The sequence below is a fragment of the Bos indicus genome, chromosome 11 (genome assembly GCF_029378745.1).
Source record: "Bos indicus isolate NIAB-ARS_2022 breed Sahiwal x Tharparkar chromosome 11, NIAB-ARS_B.indTharparkar_mat_pri_1.0, whole genome shotgun sequence".
Taxonomy (NCBI): Eukaryota; Metazoa; Chordata; class Mammalia; order Artiodactyla; family Bovidae; genus Bos; species Bos indicus.
The window spans coordinates 10,948,422-10,964,447 of record NC_091770.1 but is presented as its reverse complement, the minus strand read 5'-3'; the positions used below and the strand labels follow the sequence as shown (position 1 = coordinate 10,964,447).

The 16,026-nt window shown below is 38.0% G+C and overlaps 1 protein-coding gene across 7 annotated transcripts in view; it reads left to right on the top strand.

The window, feature by feature from the left end:
* Positions 1 to 16,026, top strand: part of ALMS1 (ALMS1 centrosome and basal body associated protein) — a 190,545-nt gene that overhangs the window by 31,068 nt on the left and 143,451 nt on the right. For all 7 annotated transcript variants that reach the window (XR_002181716.2, XM_019969922.2, XM_019969923.2 and 4 more), the window contains exons 2-4: positions 1,209 to 1,334; positions 11,356 to 11,551; positions 15,354 to 15,471. Coding sequence is in view for 6 of the 7 variants with exons in the window: in XM_019969922.2 (XP_019825481.2) it covers positions 1,209 to 1,334; positions 11,356 to 11,551; positions 15,354 to 15,471 (440 nt within the window). In the remaining variant the exon portion in view is untranslated. The remainder of the gene's footprint in view (positions 1 to 1,208; positions 1,335 to 11,355; positions 11,552 to 15,353; positions 15,472 to 16,026) is intronic.

Sequence of the window (16,026 nt, the reverse complement as noted above, 5' to 3'; positions counted from 1 at the left end):
CTCTTTTTAAAAAGTCTCTTTAAGAGTCTGAGGTATTCTCATTTTGAAGTCTTTTGAAATACCTTTGAAAGTATAGTTTGTAATTTCATTTTTAGCAGGAGTGTTGCTTTGTTTTGTCCTTTGGTACATTCTTCTCTTCCTGGTGTTCTTCTCTATTCTGGTTGTCTCCGCCTTGCCCCTTGCATCTTCTTTAAAAGGAGGTTTTACATTGGAAGCTTTGGGTTCTTACACTCCAGAAATATTGGGGGAAATCTCAGTAACCCATCCTGAACCAGTAGATGACTTGGCGTGACTGAAGTCATGTTTGTTTGATTGCCTCTGATCTTTTCCGTGTACACTGCTTCAGTTTTTATTGCCTTCTTTCACAAATAGGAGAGCCCTGCTTCAACCTCTGATTATGCAAAATGAGCCCAACTTTGTCCCCATTTTCCATGCTCTCAGATGATTTTAATTCCTGTTATTTGGGTTAATTTCTTAGATGTCTCAAATAGTAAGATTGTGAAATAGGTAACTTGCTTGCTTCTACTTGCTTCTTTTACTTCTACAAGTATGTGTGCGAAGTCACTTCAGTAGTGTCCAACTCTTTGCGAGCCTATGGACTGTAGCCCACCAGGCTCCCCTGTCCATGAGATTTTCCAGGCAAGAATAGCAGAGTGGGTTGCCATTACCTTCTCCAGGTACAAGCATAGGTTAAAGAACTGGTGTGGTTTGTTGGAATATATCAAGTCCTTACTGTGTAATCAAAATCACTATTTCCTAATTTTTTTAAATTAATTAATTAAAAAATAATTAACTTTGGCTGCACTGCGTTCTGTGCATCGGCTTTCTCTAGTTGTGGGGAGTGGGGCTACTGTCTGGTTAGGCTGTGCAGGCTTCTCTTTGTGGTGGCTCCTTTTGTTGTAGAGCACAGGGGCTCTAGAGCTTGGGCTTAGTAATTGTGGTGCATGGGCTTAGTTGCCCTCTGGCATATGGGATCTCCTTGGACCAAGGATCAGACTCATGTCTCCTGCGTTGGCAGATGGATTCTTAACTACTGGACGACCAGGGAGGTTGAAGATAGTAAGTTGGACAGTGATTATGAAGTCTAAATGTTATATTTGTGAAAGTGCTTTATAAACTGACAAACATAATTTAAACGTTAAATTTGTTTATTGTTTAGTCATAGGGATTGTGTTATTACTCTCTTTAAATCTGCCTTTGATTTTCAGGTTGTTCCATTGACTTGTCATCTGTGGCAACAGCCATTATATCACAACAATAGTGGAACACAAATTTCTGATACTAACGTGGCCTCTTTGGAAAATATAGCTCCGTGGGGTTCTGGCGATGATCAGGTATGTCTTCTGTAACTGGAAAACTTTCTTTTGATAAGCAGCATGAGAAATTCTGATTTAGCTATGAAGAGCAGAAAGAGGTGAATTAGTTTAATATTCCACTTTTCTAGTAGATCTTTGGCAGCCTTAATTATATAGGACAACAGTTTACTTTTTTTTGGTCTCAGGATTCCTTTACATTTTTCAAAAGTGTTTTAAAGAGTTTTTGTTTATAAGGGTTGTCTATATCAATAACCTCAGATATGCAGATGACAGACACCACCCTTATGGCAGAAAGTGAAGAGGAACTAAAAAGCCTCTTGATGAAAGTGAAAGAGGACAGTGAAAAAGTTGGCTTAAAGCTCAACATTCAGAAAACGAAGATCGTGGCATCTGGTCCCATCACTTCATGGCAAATAGATGGGGAAATAGTGGCTGACTTTATTTTTTGGGGCTCCAAAATCACTGCAGATGGTGATTGCAGCCATGAAATTAAAAGACACTTACCCCTTGGAAGGAAAGTTATGACCAACCTAGACGGCATATTCAAAAGCAGAGACATTACTTTGCCAACAAAGGTTCGTCTAGTCAAGGCTATGGTTTTTCCAGTGGTCATGTATGGATGTGAGAGTTGGACGGTGAAGAAAGCTGAGTGCCGAAGAATTGATGCTTCTGAACCATGGTGTAGGAGAAGACTGTTGAGAGTCCCTTGGACTGCAAGGAGATCCAACCAGTCCATCCTAAAGGAGACCAGTCCTGGGTGTTCTTTGGAAGGAATGATGCTAAAGCTGAAACTCCAGTACTTTGGCCACCTCATGCGAAGAGTTAACTCATTGGAAAAGACCCTGATGCTGGGAGGGATTGGGGGCAGGAGGAGAAGGGGACGACAGAGGATGAGATGGCTGGATGGCATCACCAACTCGATGGACATGAGTTTGAGTGAACTCCGGGAGTTGGTGATGGACAGGGAGGCCTGGCATGCTGCAATTCATGGGGTCGCAGAGTTGGACGCGACTGAACTGAACTGATGTCAAGTTATTAAAATTAAATCATTCTAAGAACATTTATTTAAAAATACAAATCCATTATATATTAACATAAAAATATGTTTTAAAATGAAAATTTACTGTTTTCCAAAGCAAAAAAAAATTGGTTGAAAGGATGGCATCGTTTTACATTTTTGCACATCTCTTTAATGTTAGCCTTACTAGAAGACAGTTGTTATATTAGACAGGGTTCTCCAGAAAAATAGAACCAATAGGAGATAATACATGTGTATTTACAATAGTGTTAGTTGCTCAGTTGTGTCCAACTCTTTGCAACCCCTTAGACCGTAGCCTGCCAGGCTCCTCTGTCCATGGATTTCTTTAGGCAAGAGTATTGGAGTGGGTAGCCATTTTCTTCTCCAGGGGATCTTCCTGACCCAGGGATCAAACCAAGGCCTCCTGCATTGCAGTCAGATTCTTTACCGTCTGAGCCACCAGGAAAGCCCACATATATACAGTATGTATATATATGTGTGTGTGTGTGTGTATGTGTGTGTGTATATATATATATATATATATATATATGTATTTGTGTCTGTGTGTGTATTATAAGGAATTTGTTGCAGGAGTGGAGACCCCGTCTATGGCCCCAAAGTGGGCGCTTGTCTAAATACTTGGATATTAATTATCCAGGGAGACACACATGCAGACAAAGCAAGAGATTTTGTTGGGGAAAACCCAGGTGGCAAGCAGGAGGGTAAGGGAACCCAAGAGAACTACTCTGCCATGAGACTTGCAGTCTCTGGATTTATGGTGATGGGGTTTAGTTTCTGGGTTGATCGTTCTGTCTCAGGGTCCTTCCTGGTGGTGTGTGCATAGCTCAGCCAAGAGAAGGATTCTGGGAGATTGGTAGGATGTTTGGGCTGGTGTCTCCTATCTCCTTTTGACCTTTCCCAAATTCTTCCTGACGGTGGTAGCTTGTACTTGCACATTACTTACCATGGACCTCCTATTGTTAAGATAACTCATGCAAGTGGCTGGCCACTTGCTTGGTCATGGCGGGCAGTTTCAGTCCGCATTTCCCTTAGCAGATTGGCTCATGTGATTATGGAGGCTGAGAAATCCCAAGTTCTATAATGTGGGGACCCAGGAGCGCTGATAGCTTAATTCCAGTCTGGACCTAGGAGTTGACTGATGGTATATGTTCTAACCCAAGTCTAAAGGCTCAATGACAGGCCAGCGGATGGTGTAAGTTCTGTGCCAAGTCTGATTCCAAAGGCAGAAGACTGATGTCCCAGCTTGAAAACCATCAGACAGAGAGAGCGAATTATCTTTTGTGTAGCCTTTTGTTCTATTCAGGCCTTTAGTGGATTAGGTGAGGCCTGCCCACATCAGGAAGGGCAGTCTGCTTTACTAAGTCTGTGGATCAAATGTTAATCTCATCCAGACATGCTCTCACAGTGCCCAGATTGTTTAACCAAATATCTGGGCACCCTGTGGCCCAGCCAAGTAACACATAAAATTAACTGTCATAACTAAACTTTCAGATTTGCTTTCTGCATTTAGTCCATTGGGATATATTGTTTTGCTTAAATTATATGAAGAAAATCTAGCCTTATATAGGTACATAGTTAGAAAATGGAGGCCCATGTCACTTCCCTGAAAGGATGTCAGTGACTCCTAGGGATCTTCGGACCAAATTTTGGGAACCACTAATCTAGAACATAGTAATAAACTTAGAGGAAATGGAAAAATTGTGAGCAGATAGGAAAAAGCTCTTATATGTTTGTAGGAGGAAAAAAATACAGTCTTACTCATAATGATTAAATATTTAAAGGTGATTATGTAATAACTTAGGTATCAGATTTCTTCTGGTTCCTGCAGTTTTCTCTGAATTGCAGTTACTATCCATTGAATGCAAGATACAGAGGAAGGAGATATACTGTCACCAAGCTAAAAGGGTTACGAGAAACCCTAACAAGAAAAAGCATAGTAATTGTGACCGTTAATGGAAGGGAGATTGTTATTTGTTGAATTGTGTCCCCTCAACTTATTTGAATTTTTGACTTCTGTTTGTTGGAATATTTTGATTCTCATGTAGATCTGGGGCTTTAAATATACCTGTATACTTAAAGATTGCAAATTTGTATCTCCAGCCTTTACTTCTCCTTAAAAATTTGTTTGTATTTATTTTGTTGTCATCCCTCTCCATATCAATCAAAAATATTTAGAGATTTGAGGGTCTTTTTATATTAATTAAAAGGATATAACACTCAGGATCATAGCAAAATAAGCAGAAAGAAAAGAATGGTCAACAGATTTTTTTAAAGTTTTATTTTATGATGGGAAATTATTGGAGTATGTTTGCATAAAGAGAAGAATTGTTCAGTAGGAAGGGAAACTGTGTGAAGGAAAGCGGGAAATCACATATAGGAAAGAAATCATTAGAAAAAATGGAATGAGATGGGTAAGCCATTGATAGGTTAGAGGGAAAGACAGTTTAAGTCATAAAATGAAAATCTGGGTTAGGTAATAGGGCTGTAGATCTTGTGATAGGAAAATAAGGGAGCTCCATCGCCTGCTGTTTGCTTACTGAAGTGGGAAATGAGGTCATCAGTTGAAAATGAGGAAGGAGAGTTCAGTAGTTCTGAGGAAAGTATAAAGTAATCATTTTGGCCAGTCAGCTTGGCAGGAAACTATAGTAGAACTTCCAGGCAGGGCTGAGTGCCTTTGAGGTTTAATGTTATCAATCTAAAGCAAATATTGTATGCTAATGTATATATATGAAATCTAGAAAAACTGGTATAGGTGATCTTATTCATAGAGCAGAAATAGAGACACAGACATAGAGAACAAATATATGAATACCAAGGAAGAAGGGAGAGTGGTAGGATGAATTGGGGAATTGGGATTGACATGTATACACTATTGTTGCTAAAGTGAAGTCGCTCAGTCGTGTCCGACTCTTTGCGACCCTGTGGACTGTAGCCTCCCAGGCTCTTCCCTCCATGGGATTCTCCAGGCAAGAGTACTGGAGTGGGTTGTCATTTCCTTCTCCAGGGGATCTTCCCGACCCAGGGATTGGACCCAGGTCTCCCACATTGCAGGCAGAGGCTTTAAGCTCTGAGCCAGCAGCTCACATTGTTGCTAAGTATAAAATAAATAACTAATGAGAACCTACTTTGTAGCACAGGGAACTCTACTCAGTGCTCGGTGGAGACCTAAATAGGAAGAAAATCCAAAAAAAAGATATATGTATACATATTGCTGATTCACTTTGTTGTACAGCACAAACGAACACATTGTAAACCAACGGTTCACCAGTGCATGTGTGCTCAGTCACGTCTGACTCCTTGTGACCCCTTGGACTGTAGCCCACCAGGCTCCTCTGGCCATGGGATTTCCCAGGTGATAAAACTGGAGTGGGTTGTCATTTCCTCCTCCAGGGATTGAACCTGCATCTTCTGTGTCTCCTGCAGTGGCAGGCGGGTGTTTTTTCTTTTTTTCCACTAGTGCCACCTGGGAAGCAAGATTTTTAAAATAAAAAAAATCAACTATACTCCAGTAAAAATTCATTTTAAAAAAATCTAAAGGAAATCCAGTCTGAATGTGTGTTTTGTTCAGCAGTGTGCTGTTGCTTGGATTAAGACAAGGAGAGGTTCAACTAGAACTCAACTTTTGCTAGGCAGATAGGATGGTAGGGGAAAAGGGTAAGAAAGTCAGAAATGTTTGTGAAACAGTGTTTATAAAGATGACTGTGAACACTCATAGTGTTCGTGGGGTTCTCCTAGGCAAGAATACTGAAGTGGTTTGCCATTCCCTTCTCCAGTGGACCACATTTTGTCAGATGTCTCCACCATGACCCGTCTGTCTTGGGTAGTTTAATTGAGTTAGACAAGGCTGTGGTCCATGTGATCAGTTTGGTTAGTTTTCTGTGATTGTGGTTTTCATTCTGTCTGCCCTCTGATGGAGAAGGATAAGAGGCTTATGGAAGCTTCCTGATGGGAGAGACTGAGGGGGAAACTGGGTCTGTTCTGATGGGCTGCGGGGCCTTGCTCAGTAAATCTTTAATCCAGTTTTCTGTTGATGGTGGGGGGACGCTGTGTTCCCTCCCTGTTGTTTGACCTGAGACCAAACTATGGTGGAGGTGATGAAGATAACGGCGACCTCCTTCAAAAGGTGCGGGCACGCACTGCTGCACTCAGTGCCTCTGACCCTGCAGCAGCCACCGCAGACCCACGCCTCTACTGGACACTCCTGGACACTCACAAACAAGTCTGGGTCAGTCTCTTGTGGGGTCACTGTTCAGTGGTGACTGTGGCTCAGATCATGAACTTAGTATTGCAAAATTCAGACTTAAATTGAAGAAAGTAGGGAAAACCACTAGACCATTCAGGTATGACCTAAATCAAATCCCTTCGCGTTATACAGTGGAACTGACAAGTAGATTCAAAGGATTAGATCTCATAGAGTGCGTGAAGAACTATGGACGGATGGACAGAGGTTCATGACATTGTCCAGGAGGCAGTGGTCAAGACCATCCCCAAGAAAAAGAAGTGCAAAAGGCAAAATGGTTGTCTAAGGAGACTTTACAAATAGCTGAGGAAAGAAGAAAAGTGAAAGGCAAAGGAGAAAAGGAAAGATATACCTATTTGAATGCAGAGTTCTAAAGAATAGCAAGGACAGATAAGAAAGCCTTCCTCAGTGATCAATGCAAAGAAATAGAGGAAAACAATAGAATGGGAAAGACTAGAGATCTCTTCAAGAAAAGTAGAGATACCAAGGGAACTTTTCATGCAAAGATGGGCTCAATAAAGGACAGAAATGGTATGGATCTAACATAAGCCGAAGATATTAAGAAGAGGTGACAAGAATACACAGAAAAACTGTACAAAAAAAATCTTCATGACCCAGATAATCACAATGGTGTGATCACTCACACTCACCTAGAGCCAGACATCCTGGAATGTGAAGTCAAGTGGGCCATAGGAAGCATCACTACGAACAAAGCTAGTGGAGGTGATGGAATTCCAGTTGAGCTGTTTCAAATCTTAAAAGATGATGCTGTGAAAGTGCTGCACTTAATATGACAGCACATTTGGAAAACTCAGCAGTGGCCACAGGACTGGAAAAGGTCTGTTTTCATTCCAATCCCAAAGAAAGGCAATGCCAAAGAATGCTCAAACTACCACACAATTGCACTCATCTCACATGCTAGCAAAGTAATGCCCCAAATTCTCCAAGCGAGTTTTCAACAATACGTGAACCATGAACTTCCAGATGTTCAAGCTGGTTTTAGAAAAGGCAGAGGAACCAGAGATCAAATTGCCAACATCCGCTGTATCATTGAAAAAGCAAGAGAGTTCCAGAAAAACATCTATTTCTGCTTTATTGACTATGCCAAAGCCTTTGACTGCGTGGATCACAACAAACTATGGAAAATTCTGAAAGAGATGGGAACACCAGACCACCTTATCTGCCTTCTGAGAAATCTGTATGCAGGTCAAGAAGCAACAGTTAGAGCTGGACATGGAATAACAGACTGGTTCCAAATCAGGAAAGAAGTACGTGAAGGCTGTATGTTGTCACCCTGCTTATTTAACTTATATGCAGAGTACATCATGTGAAATGCTGGGCTGGAGGAAGCACAAGCGGGAATCAAGATTGCCAGGAGAAATATCAGTAACCTCAGATATGCAGATGATACCACCCTTATGACAGAAAGCAAAGAAGAACTAAAGAGCCTCTTGATAAAAGTGAAAGAGGGGAGTGAAAAAGTTAGTTTAAAGCTCAACATTCAGAAAACGAAGATCATGGCATCTGGTCCCATCACTTCATGGCAAATAGATGGGGAAACAGTGGCTGACTTTATTTTTGGGGGCTCCAGAATCACTGCAGATGGTGATTGCAGCCGTGAAATTAAAAGACACTTACTCCTTAGAAGGAAAGTTATGACCAACCTAGACAGCATATTCAAAAGCAGAGACATTACTTTGCCAACAAAGGTTCGTCTAGTCAAGGCTATGGTTTTTCCAGTGATCATGTATGGATGTGCGAGTTGAAGTATAAAGATGGGAAAGTATAAAGTATAAAGATGTGAGAGTATAAAGAAAGCTGAGTGCGGAAGAATTGATGCTTTTGAACTGTGGTGTTAGAGAAGACTCTTGAGAGTCCCTTGGACTGCAAGGAGATCCAACCACTCCATCGTAAAGGAGATCAGTCCTGGGCATTCATTGGAAGGATTGATGTTGAAGCTGAAACTCTTAATACTTTGGCCACCTGATGTGAAGAGCTGACTTGGAAAAGACCCTGATGCTGGGAAAGATTGAGGGTAGGAGGAGAAAGGGATGACAGGATGAGATGTTTGGAGGGCATCACCGACTCGATGGACATGGGTTTGGGTGAACTCTGGGAGTTGGTGATGGACAGGGAGGCCTGGCGTGCTGCAGTCCATGGGGTCGCAAAGAGTTGGACATGACTGAGCGACTGAACTGAACTGACAAGCACTTAAGAGTGATAAAGAGGAAAATGCAGTTAATAAGTGTTACTCAGTCATGTCCAACTCTCAGGCTCCTCTGTCCATGGAATTTTTCCAGGCAGAATACTGGTGTGGGTTGCCATTTGCTTCTCCAGGGGATCATCCTGACCTTGGGATTGAACCTGGCTCTCCTGCATTGCAGGCAGATTCTTTACCAACTGGGCTACCAGGGAAGTGTAAATGTGGTAGGATAGTTGTCTTCATAAGGTTGCAAAATTATTGCAGTTTAGGAGCTGAGTGATCTGTGGAGGTCAGAGTATGGACAGGAGAACAAATGCATATATCTTTCATCTGTAGTGAAGAATAAACTATGGGACAAGGCTCAAACCCTGGTCAGAGGGGCTAAGAGATAAGTTGGGACCTGAAATTTTGTTGTAGTGAAAATCCCAAGATGATTGGAATTCCCTTGCTTTCAAACCTATTCATTGGCCCACTATTCCCTATTGAATTGAATACTCTCAAAAGAAAAAAAAATCATTCTCACATTCCTTTTTATTTTTCAAGTATGAAAAATGTATAAAGCATGTTTCCAATAGCAATTTGATGTTACGGATTTGACTAATTTATCTGACATAGATGGGATTGGTATATTTTGGAATGCCAAAGGTCTATTATCTGGTAAGCCATAGATGGATAGTGTTAATATTTTAGAATATTATTCTCCAGGATTATTTTTCTCCGTATATTTATTTTTTTGTAGCTGATATTAGAAAGTGGATAGTTGTGTATCTTTTTTTTTTTTTTTTTAAAGCTTACTCTTAAGCACATTTGGTTAGAGGATTTTAACTAATGGAAATAATCCTTTAAAGTTTTGTTGAAATTGTGAAATCGTCCTAAATTATAATACATATTTTTATATGTGGGTCATTTGGGAATTAAAAAAATTTAATTTGGTTAAGGAATAAAATAATGAATATCAGTACATCATATGTCTAAGCCTGTTGATAGCCATCAATATAATGTCATTGTCTCATCTTTTTAAACAGATAGGTTAAAATAATTCATTGTTTAATAAAAAATTTTGTTTGTATAATTAATGAAAAGCTGAAAGTAGAGGAAACATGGTAAAGAGAAAAGCAGAAATAAGTTAGAAAGTAGAACTGTTACACTGAAGATAGAAAAAATGTATACATTCCTAGCAAATCCAATCAAGAAAAAAAAACCCCACCTTAATGAGGTAGACTTAATACAAACCTGTCAAAGCTTATGGAGTTGAACTGAAACTAAGAAGAAATCAAGAATGTTATAATAGTACCAACTATCAAAAAGGTTTTTGGATCTAATGAATTCAACCATGAAGTCTTTTATATTTTTTAAAAAATTTCCTTGTATTAAAATATACAGAACAAGGTTAGAGAACAAAAGCATTTAAAAATACTAATGAATCTTAATCACTGAGAATGTTAAAGACTGCTATCAAATCTAGTTAAAGGTCTCATCTACCATCTGCCTACTACTGTGAAGTTGTTACATTATGAAGAAATTTATTGCTGTATTTTATCAGATGTAATTGGGGAAAAATGATGCTCTAATGCTGTTTGATCAAATTTCGTGCCCATTCCTAATCAAATTAATTTAAAGTGAAAATAAAGGAATACTTTAATAGCATGACAGGAAGAATATTCTTAATAGCTAATACTAAATTTGTTTTTTAAATAACCAGATTTAAACAGAAAATGCCTATAAAACTGGTTACCATTAGTCTTTAATTCAACTTTAGTTCAACATTGCTGCTTAGTGTGGTTTGTAGATTGGTGCCAGTCCATGAATTGCCTGTTACTGTCAAGAAATAAAAAGAATTGAGAGGAAGTGTTTAGAAACTTTTATAGCAAATTGATGTTTTTTAGTATCAGAAAATGACACTTAGACATGTGTTTTGTATTTTGGGTTTATATACCTTTTCAGTTTCATTTTCCTAGTTTTTTTTTTTTTTTTTTTTTAGTTTGTAAATTTATTTTTTATTGTTACCTATTAATTTTTATTAGTATTAATAAAATGTTATTCTGTAATGAGTTGGAAGTAGGGAGAACTGACCATAGGTATTTTGAGAGACATTGCTCTGAATCATGCCACAAGTAAAAGAGTTAACGTTTGAAAGAGACAAATGTACCACTCACGACTCATGAAACCACATGTTTTGTACCAAGAAGTCCACTAGAAACTAGTATAGCAAATAAGAGTTAGTAAAGTGGTCATGTGTAAAGAATATTGTAGCTTTAGATTTGGAAATTTTTTTTCAGTTTTATGATATTGTAGGATTTCATCATGAAGAACCAAATTTATTGTTTTAATGATGAGAAGTAATATTAAAGAATAGCAGAAATGCCAGTGGTTCAACACGTTAAAAGATGTGTAATAATGGGAAAAGGTAAAAAATCTTATTGTGAAAAAAATTTTGATGAAAATGTGAAATAGAAAGCTATATGCTAATGTAAATGGACATTTTAATCTAAATGTTAATATGTATGGTAACTCAGTTAATGATTTAGCATATTTTCCTTTAAAATTCTTGTTTTAGAGAACAGAATCTTGGCATTGTCTTCCTCAAGAAATGGACTCATCCTGCACCTTGGATACAGCCCAGACTGGGTTTAATATGAGAGAGAAAGGGACTGAAGTGACCGACTTCACCTCTTTGGAGGAAGGTATATTGACCCAATCAGAAAATCAAGGAAAGGATCCCAACAGAGACCTCTTATGTTCTCCGTTGCTAGGTAATACCTCTTTATTTTTAGCTAGTAGTAATACCTCACATTTACAAAATACACACGGGGGACTCCAAATCTTGCGTCCGAATCCTTGAGTTGAGCTCTGTAGAACTGTACTCAAATGTGTTAGTTTATTTCTGGTTTTTCACACTGGCCAGCTGGTCTAGTTACATTAAATATGCAATTGTTCCTCATTTTATCATTCTCTGTTGCTCTCAGAAGGCATAGAAGCTTTCTCTCATGGATATGCCTCCTCAGTCCTGACTCTGGGGTTTTTCCTGGGGGTAACCACATGTGTTATCTTTTGACTGCTTCTCTCAGCAATGGAGGCTCCATGATGTATGAAAACCAAACAGAAAACAAATGTTCATGCTTACCTAATTAGCTTCTTAGAACTAGTTAAGACATTTATCATTATCCTAAGTTTTTAGATCCAAACATTGAGATAAAGAGGTTAAATGACTTGTCTGAGGCAGATCTTCCTGCTTTCTTCTGTTTAATATGGAACTAATTTATTAGCTCTTTACAAAAGATAAACTTTAAGTCCTTTTCAAATCATCAAGGTAGGAGATAGAATTATACTCTCATTACTTTAGATTGCTGCACATATATAGGAAAGCTTAGGCAGTATGATAATTTCAATTTTTTTATGCCTAATTCATAATTCAAATATTATTTTGTTTTCCTTCTGTTTTCTTCAGATTTTTAGTTTCAAAAATTGAAGAAAATGCAACCATCACAGATTTTATAGTTAACCTTTGTCAAGGGTGTGGGATTCAACCATAGAGGTGTCTTAACAGAATTTTGTAGAGGAGCATGAATTAGCAGTTAATCCAACAAGTTCTTTTCAAATGCTATCCAAGTAAAAAGTATCAGTGCCAATATATTCAGTGATGTAGATCATCAAAGTCAATTTTAGTTTTATATTTAAAGAAAGACGTTGACAAGAGTTAGAGTTCCCTTGAAGAGGAGGTAACATTGATAGCATATGAACGAAAAGACTTTGCTATGATCAGATGTTTGAAGGACTGTCATGCTAAAGATGAAGCAACTTATTTTTCATTTATTCATTTATTTAGCAAATATCTAAGTGCCTTTTGTGTGTTATACACTAGGAATATATAGAGGAAAGCTGTGTTGTCTTTTGGAAAGACAGTACAATAAAAGGAAAATAATAGTACCATAGGCTGAGTTAGATAATGGTCTACAGCAGGGGTCTGAAAGCTACTAGTCACAGGCTGAAGCCTGATTTTGTACTGTCTGTGGGCTAAAAAAGGTTTTAGCATCTTAGAGGATTGTAAAAAACAAATGAACAAAAGAATTACATGGGGCAGAGACACCATGTGTGATCAACAAAGCCTAAAGTATTTACTCGCTGACCTTTTATAGGAAATGTTTGCCAATTCCTAGTCTAGAGTTGAAAATCAGAGAAAGCAGTGGCACCTCACTCCAGTACTCTTGCCTGGAAAATCCCATGTATGGAGGAGCCTGGTGGGCTGCAGTCCATGGGGTTGCTAAGAGTCAGACACGACTGAGTGACTTCACTTTCACTTTTCACTTTCATGCATTGGAGAAGGAAATGGCAACCCGCTCCAGTGTTCTTACCTGGAGAATCCCAGGGACGGTGGAGCTTAATGGGCTGCCCTCTATGGGGTCGCACAGAGTCGGACATGACTGAAGCGACTTAGCAGCAGCAGCAGCAGCAGAATTGAAAATGAGACTACAAAACTTGTAGGGAGGCTGTTTTCAACTAGTAGAGCCATTTAATAATGGGATATAGCTAATAATAATAATATAGCTAATAATGTGATATAGCTATATAACAAAAAAAGGTGAGCATTATGTCACAGCAAATAAGTGAAGTTCTCCAATAGAATAGTTTCAGCATTAGGTTGGAGATTCTGCTACATGGCTTGAGTTATACAGCTCCAGTTTCTCATTTACTGTAGATACAATAGAACATTTTAATAATTAGATCAGATCCTGGGATCTGATGACCAGAGGAAATTTCATCACTGTGACTTTTTTAGGCTGGAATCCAGTCATTGTAGAGTGGGTCTCATCAGTGGCAAATGTCATGATGATGACTGTGGCCGGAACGGTTAGATATTTCAAAAAAGACTATCCAGGCCAGCAACAGTTGTCCAGGTGTGAGGAAATGTGGGGTCTTTGTTGAAAAATCTTCACGATTCTTAAAGGAATGAAAGATTTCTGTTATGAAGGTTTAAGACTGAGCTTATTGGCCAGAGCCAAGGAAGAGTTGTACCAATTAGTCCTTGGTGGTAAATGTTACTGTTATCTTTCAGTTTCCCATTTTTTATTAATCCATTTATTAAATAAATAATTGTATTCTGAGTGCCTACTAAGTGTAGGAGGTACTTTGTAGCAGGTATTTTGCTAAGCACTGAGGATATAGCTCTGAGTAAAGCAGACATGGAATTGGTAATCAAAGTGGGAAGCAGACAGACTGAAGATTAAAACAAGAGTGTGACAGTTATGATAGGGAAGGAATGCAGTTTTATTATAGGCATTGTGAAATCAAGAAGGTATACTGTAGTCACAGTATTACATTCATATTTAAAGCACATTTCAGTTTTAGCAAAACATCACTTGTCTAGTTAAATTAATATGAGATAGAAGACTATTGGTTTCATAGATTTGTTTCTGCTAGTGTTTACTTTTTTGTTTTTGTAATTGTATAAATACTATAAGGAATAGGAGTTTATACCTAGTTGTACATATTTAGGGATGTTAGAACTTATTTAAGGTGACATTCAGGTATTCACAAGCATTTTTTTCCCTTTAAATTAGCAGTTTTCAAACATTTTGCCCACAGGATTTCCTTGACACATTTAAAATTACTGAGAACTTTTGTTGACGTGGCTTATTGATGTTTTCCAATATTAGAAATTATTAAAACTGAAAAACTTTAAAAATGAGTTTATCAATTCATTCAAAAGTAGCAACTCCATTGATGTTATAAATTAACCTGGTTTATTAGAAAAATAACTTTCAAAATCAAAAATATTTAGAGGACTAGTGTTGTTTTACTTAAAAATATGTAATGTCTGACTTATTAGAAGACAAACAGGTTCTGATATCTGCTTCTGCCTTCAGGATGTTGCTCTATCATATGTGATGTAGCTCCTGGGAAATTCCATGGTATCCTTATGAAATAATGAGAGTGAAAAAAGCAAATGATATGTTAATATTATTTTGAATATCACTTTGACCCAGGCATCTTCTGGGAGTATCTTAAGGATGCTTGGGAGCCTGTGAACCACATTTTGATGTAAGATGGAAAGAAACGATCGTAATTGTTAGGAGCATTTGCTAAAAAATATAGTGTTTAGGTCTAGATTGTACTCTGGCATATAAGCTATTTGAATGTGGACAGATTACTTAATATTTTTTAAGATTTATGGTCATGTCTCCCCAACTATAAGATGACTGTAATAATACCTATACTTCAAGGTTGTTATGAGGATTAAATAAAATATTAGGTTAAGTGCCTGCATCTTGTTGTTGTTTAGTCGCTCGGTTGTGTCTGATTCTTTGTGGTCCCATGGACTGTAGCCCGCCAGGTTCCTCTGTCCATGGTATTTTCCAGGTAAGATTGCTGGAGTGGTAGCCATTTTCTTCTCCAAACTTGGATCTTAATAAATGGTATTTGCTGCTGTTGTTACATTATCATACTAATGCTTGTAGAAAGTTCCAGATGGCAACATTTAGGTTCTTTAAAATATTATATAAGCTAAGCAGTTAAATTATCAGCATTCCCAACATTTTTATATTTGAAACTTTGCAGTCCTACAGGACAATTTTGCTTCTCCTGATTTGCCTTTGCTGACATGTTTGACAGAACGTCAAGAGTTTGGGCCTGATTCCTTATTTCATCAAAGTGAACTAGATTTTGCACCTCTGAGGTAGGATGATTTATTTTTGTACTTGCATATAACCTTTTTACTCTTTCTTTTCTTGTTCTAAGTTGTTACTAAATTAATGACTTGTAGTGAGACTTTGGGTGACAAGGCCTTAAGACACGGTACATGTTAATTTGGCAGAATAACGTGTGTAAAGATGAGGCAGGGGAGTGTAGTTTATTTAAAAATAATTTCTAATGTATTCTAGCATACTAGGCATATTTTAATTTAGAAAGCACACTCGATTTTCTTCTTTATATATCTGCTGATTTGCTATCCATCAGCCCACTCCTATTCTGTGAAAAGCATTCATTTCATGGTCACTAGCTTGTTTGGCATTCTCATTTTTGTCAGCCAGTATTGAGTGAACCTAGTTATCTCTCTTTCCTGTGTAGGAGATGCAAATAGGAAGTAATGAAGTAGCATGATTTTTCTAATAGATGTATCTAAATTAAGTTATTCCAAATTAATGTCTTTTAGTCATCATGAGAGACAAGTCTCGAATTCTTCAAATCATATTTGGAATTATCCAAGAATATGTTTTCTTCTTTTAGAAAT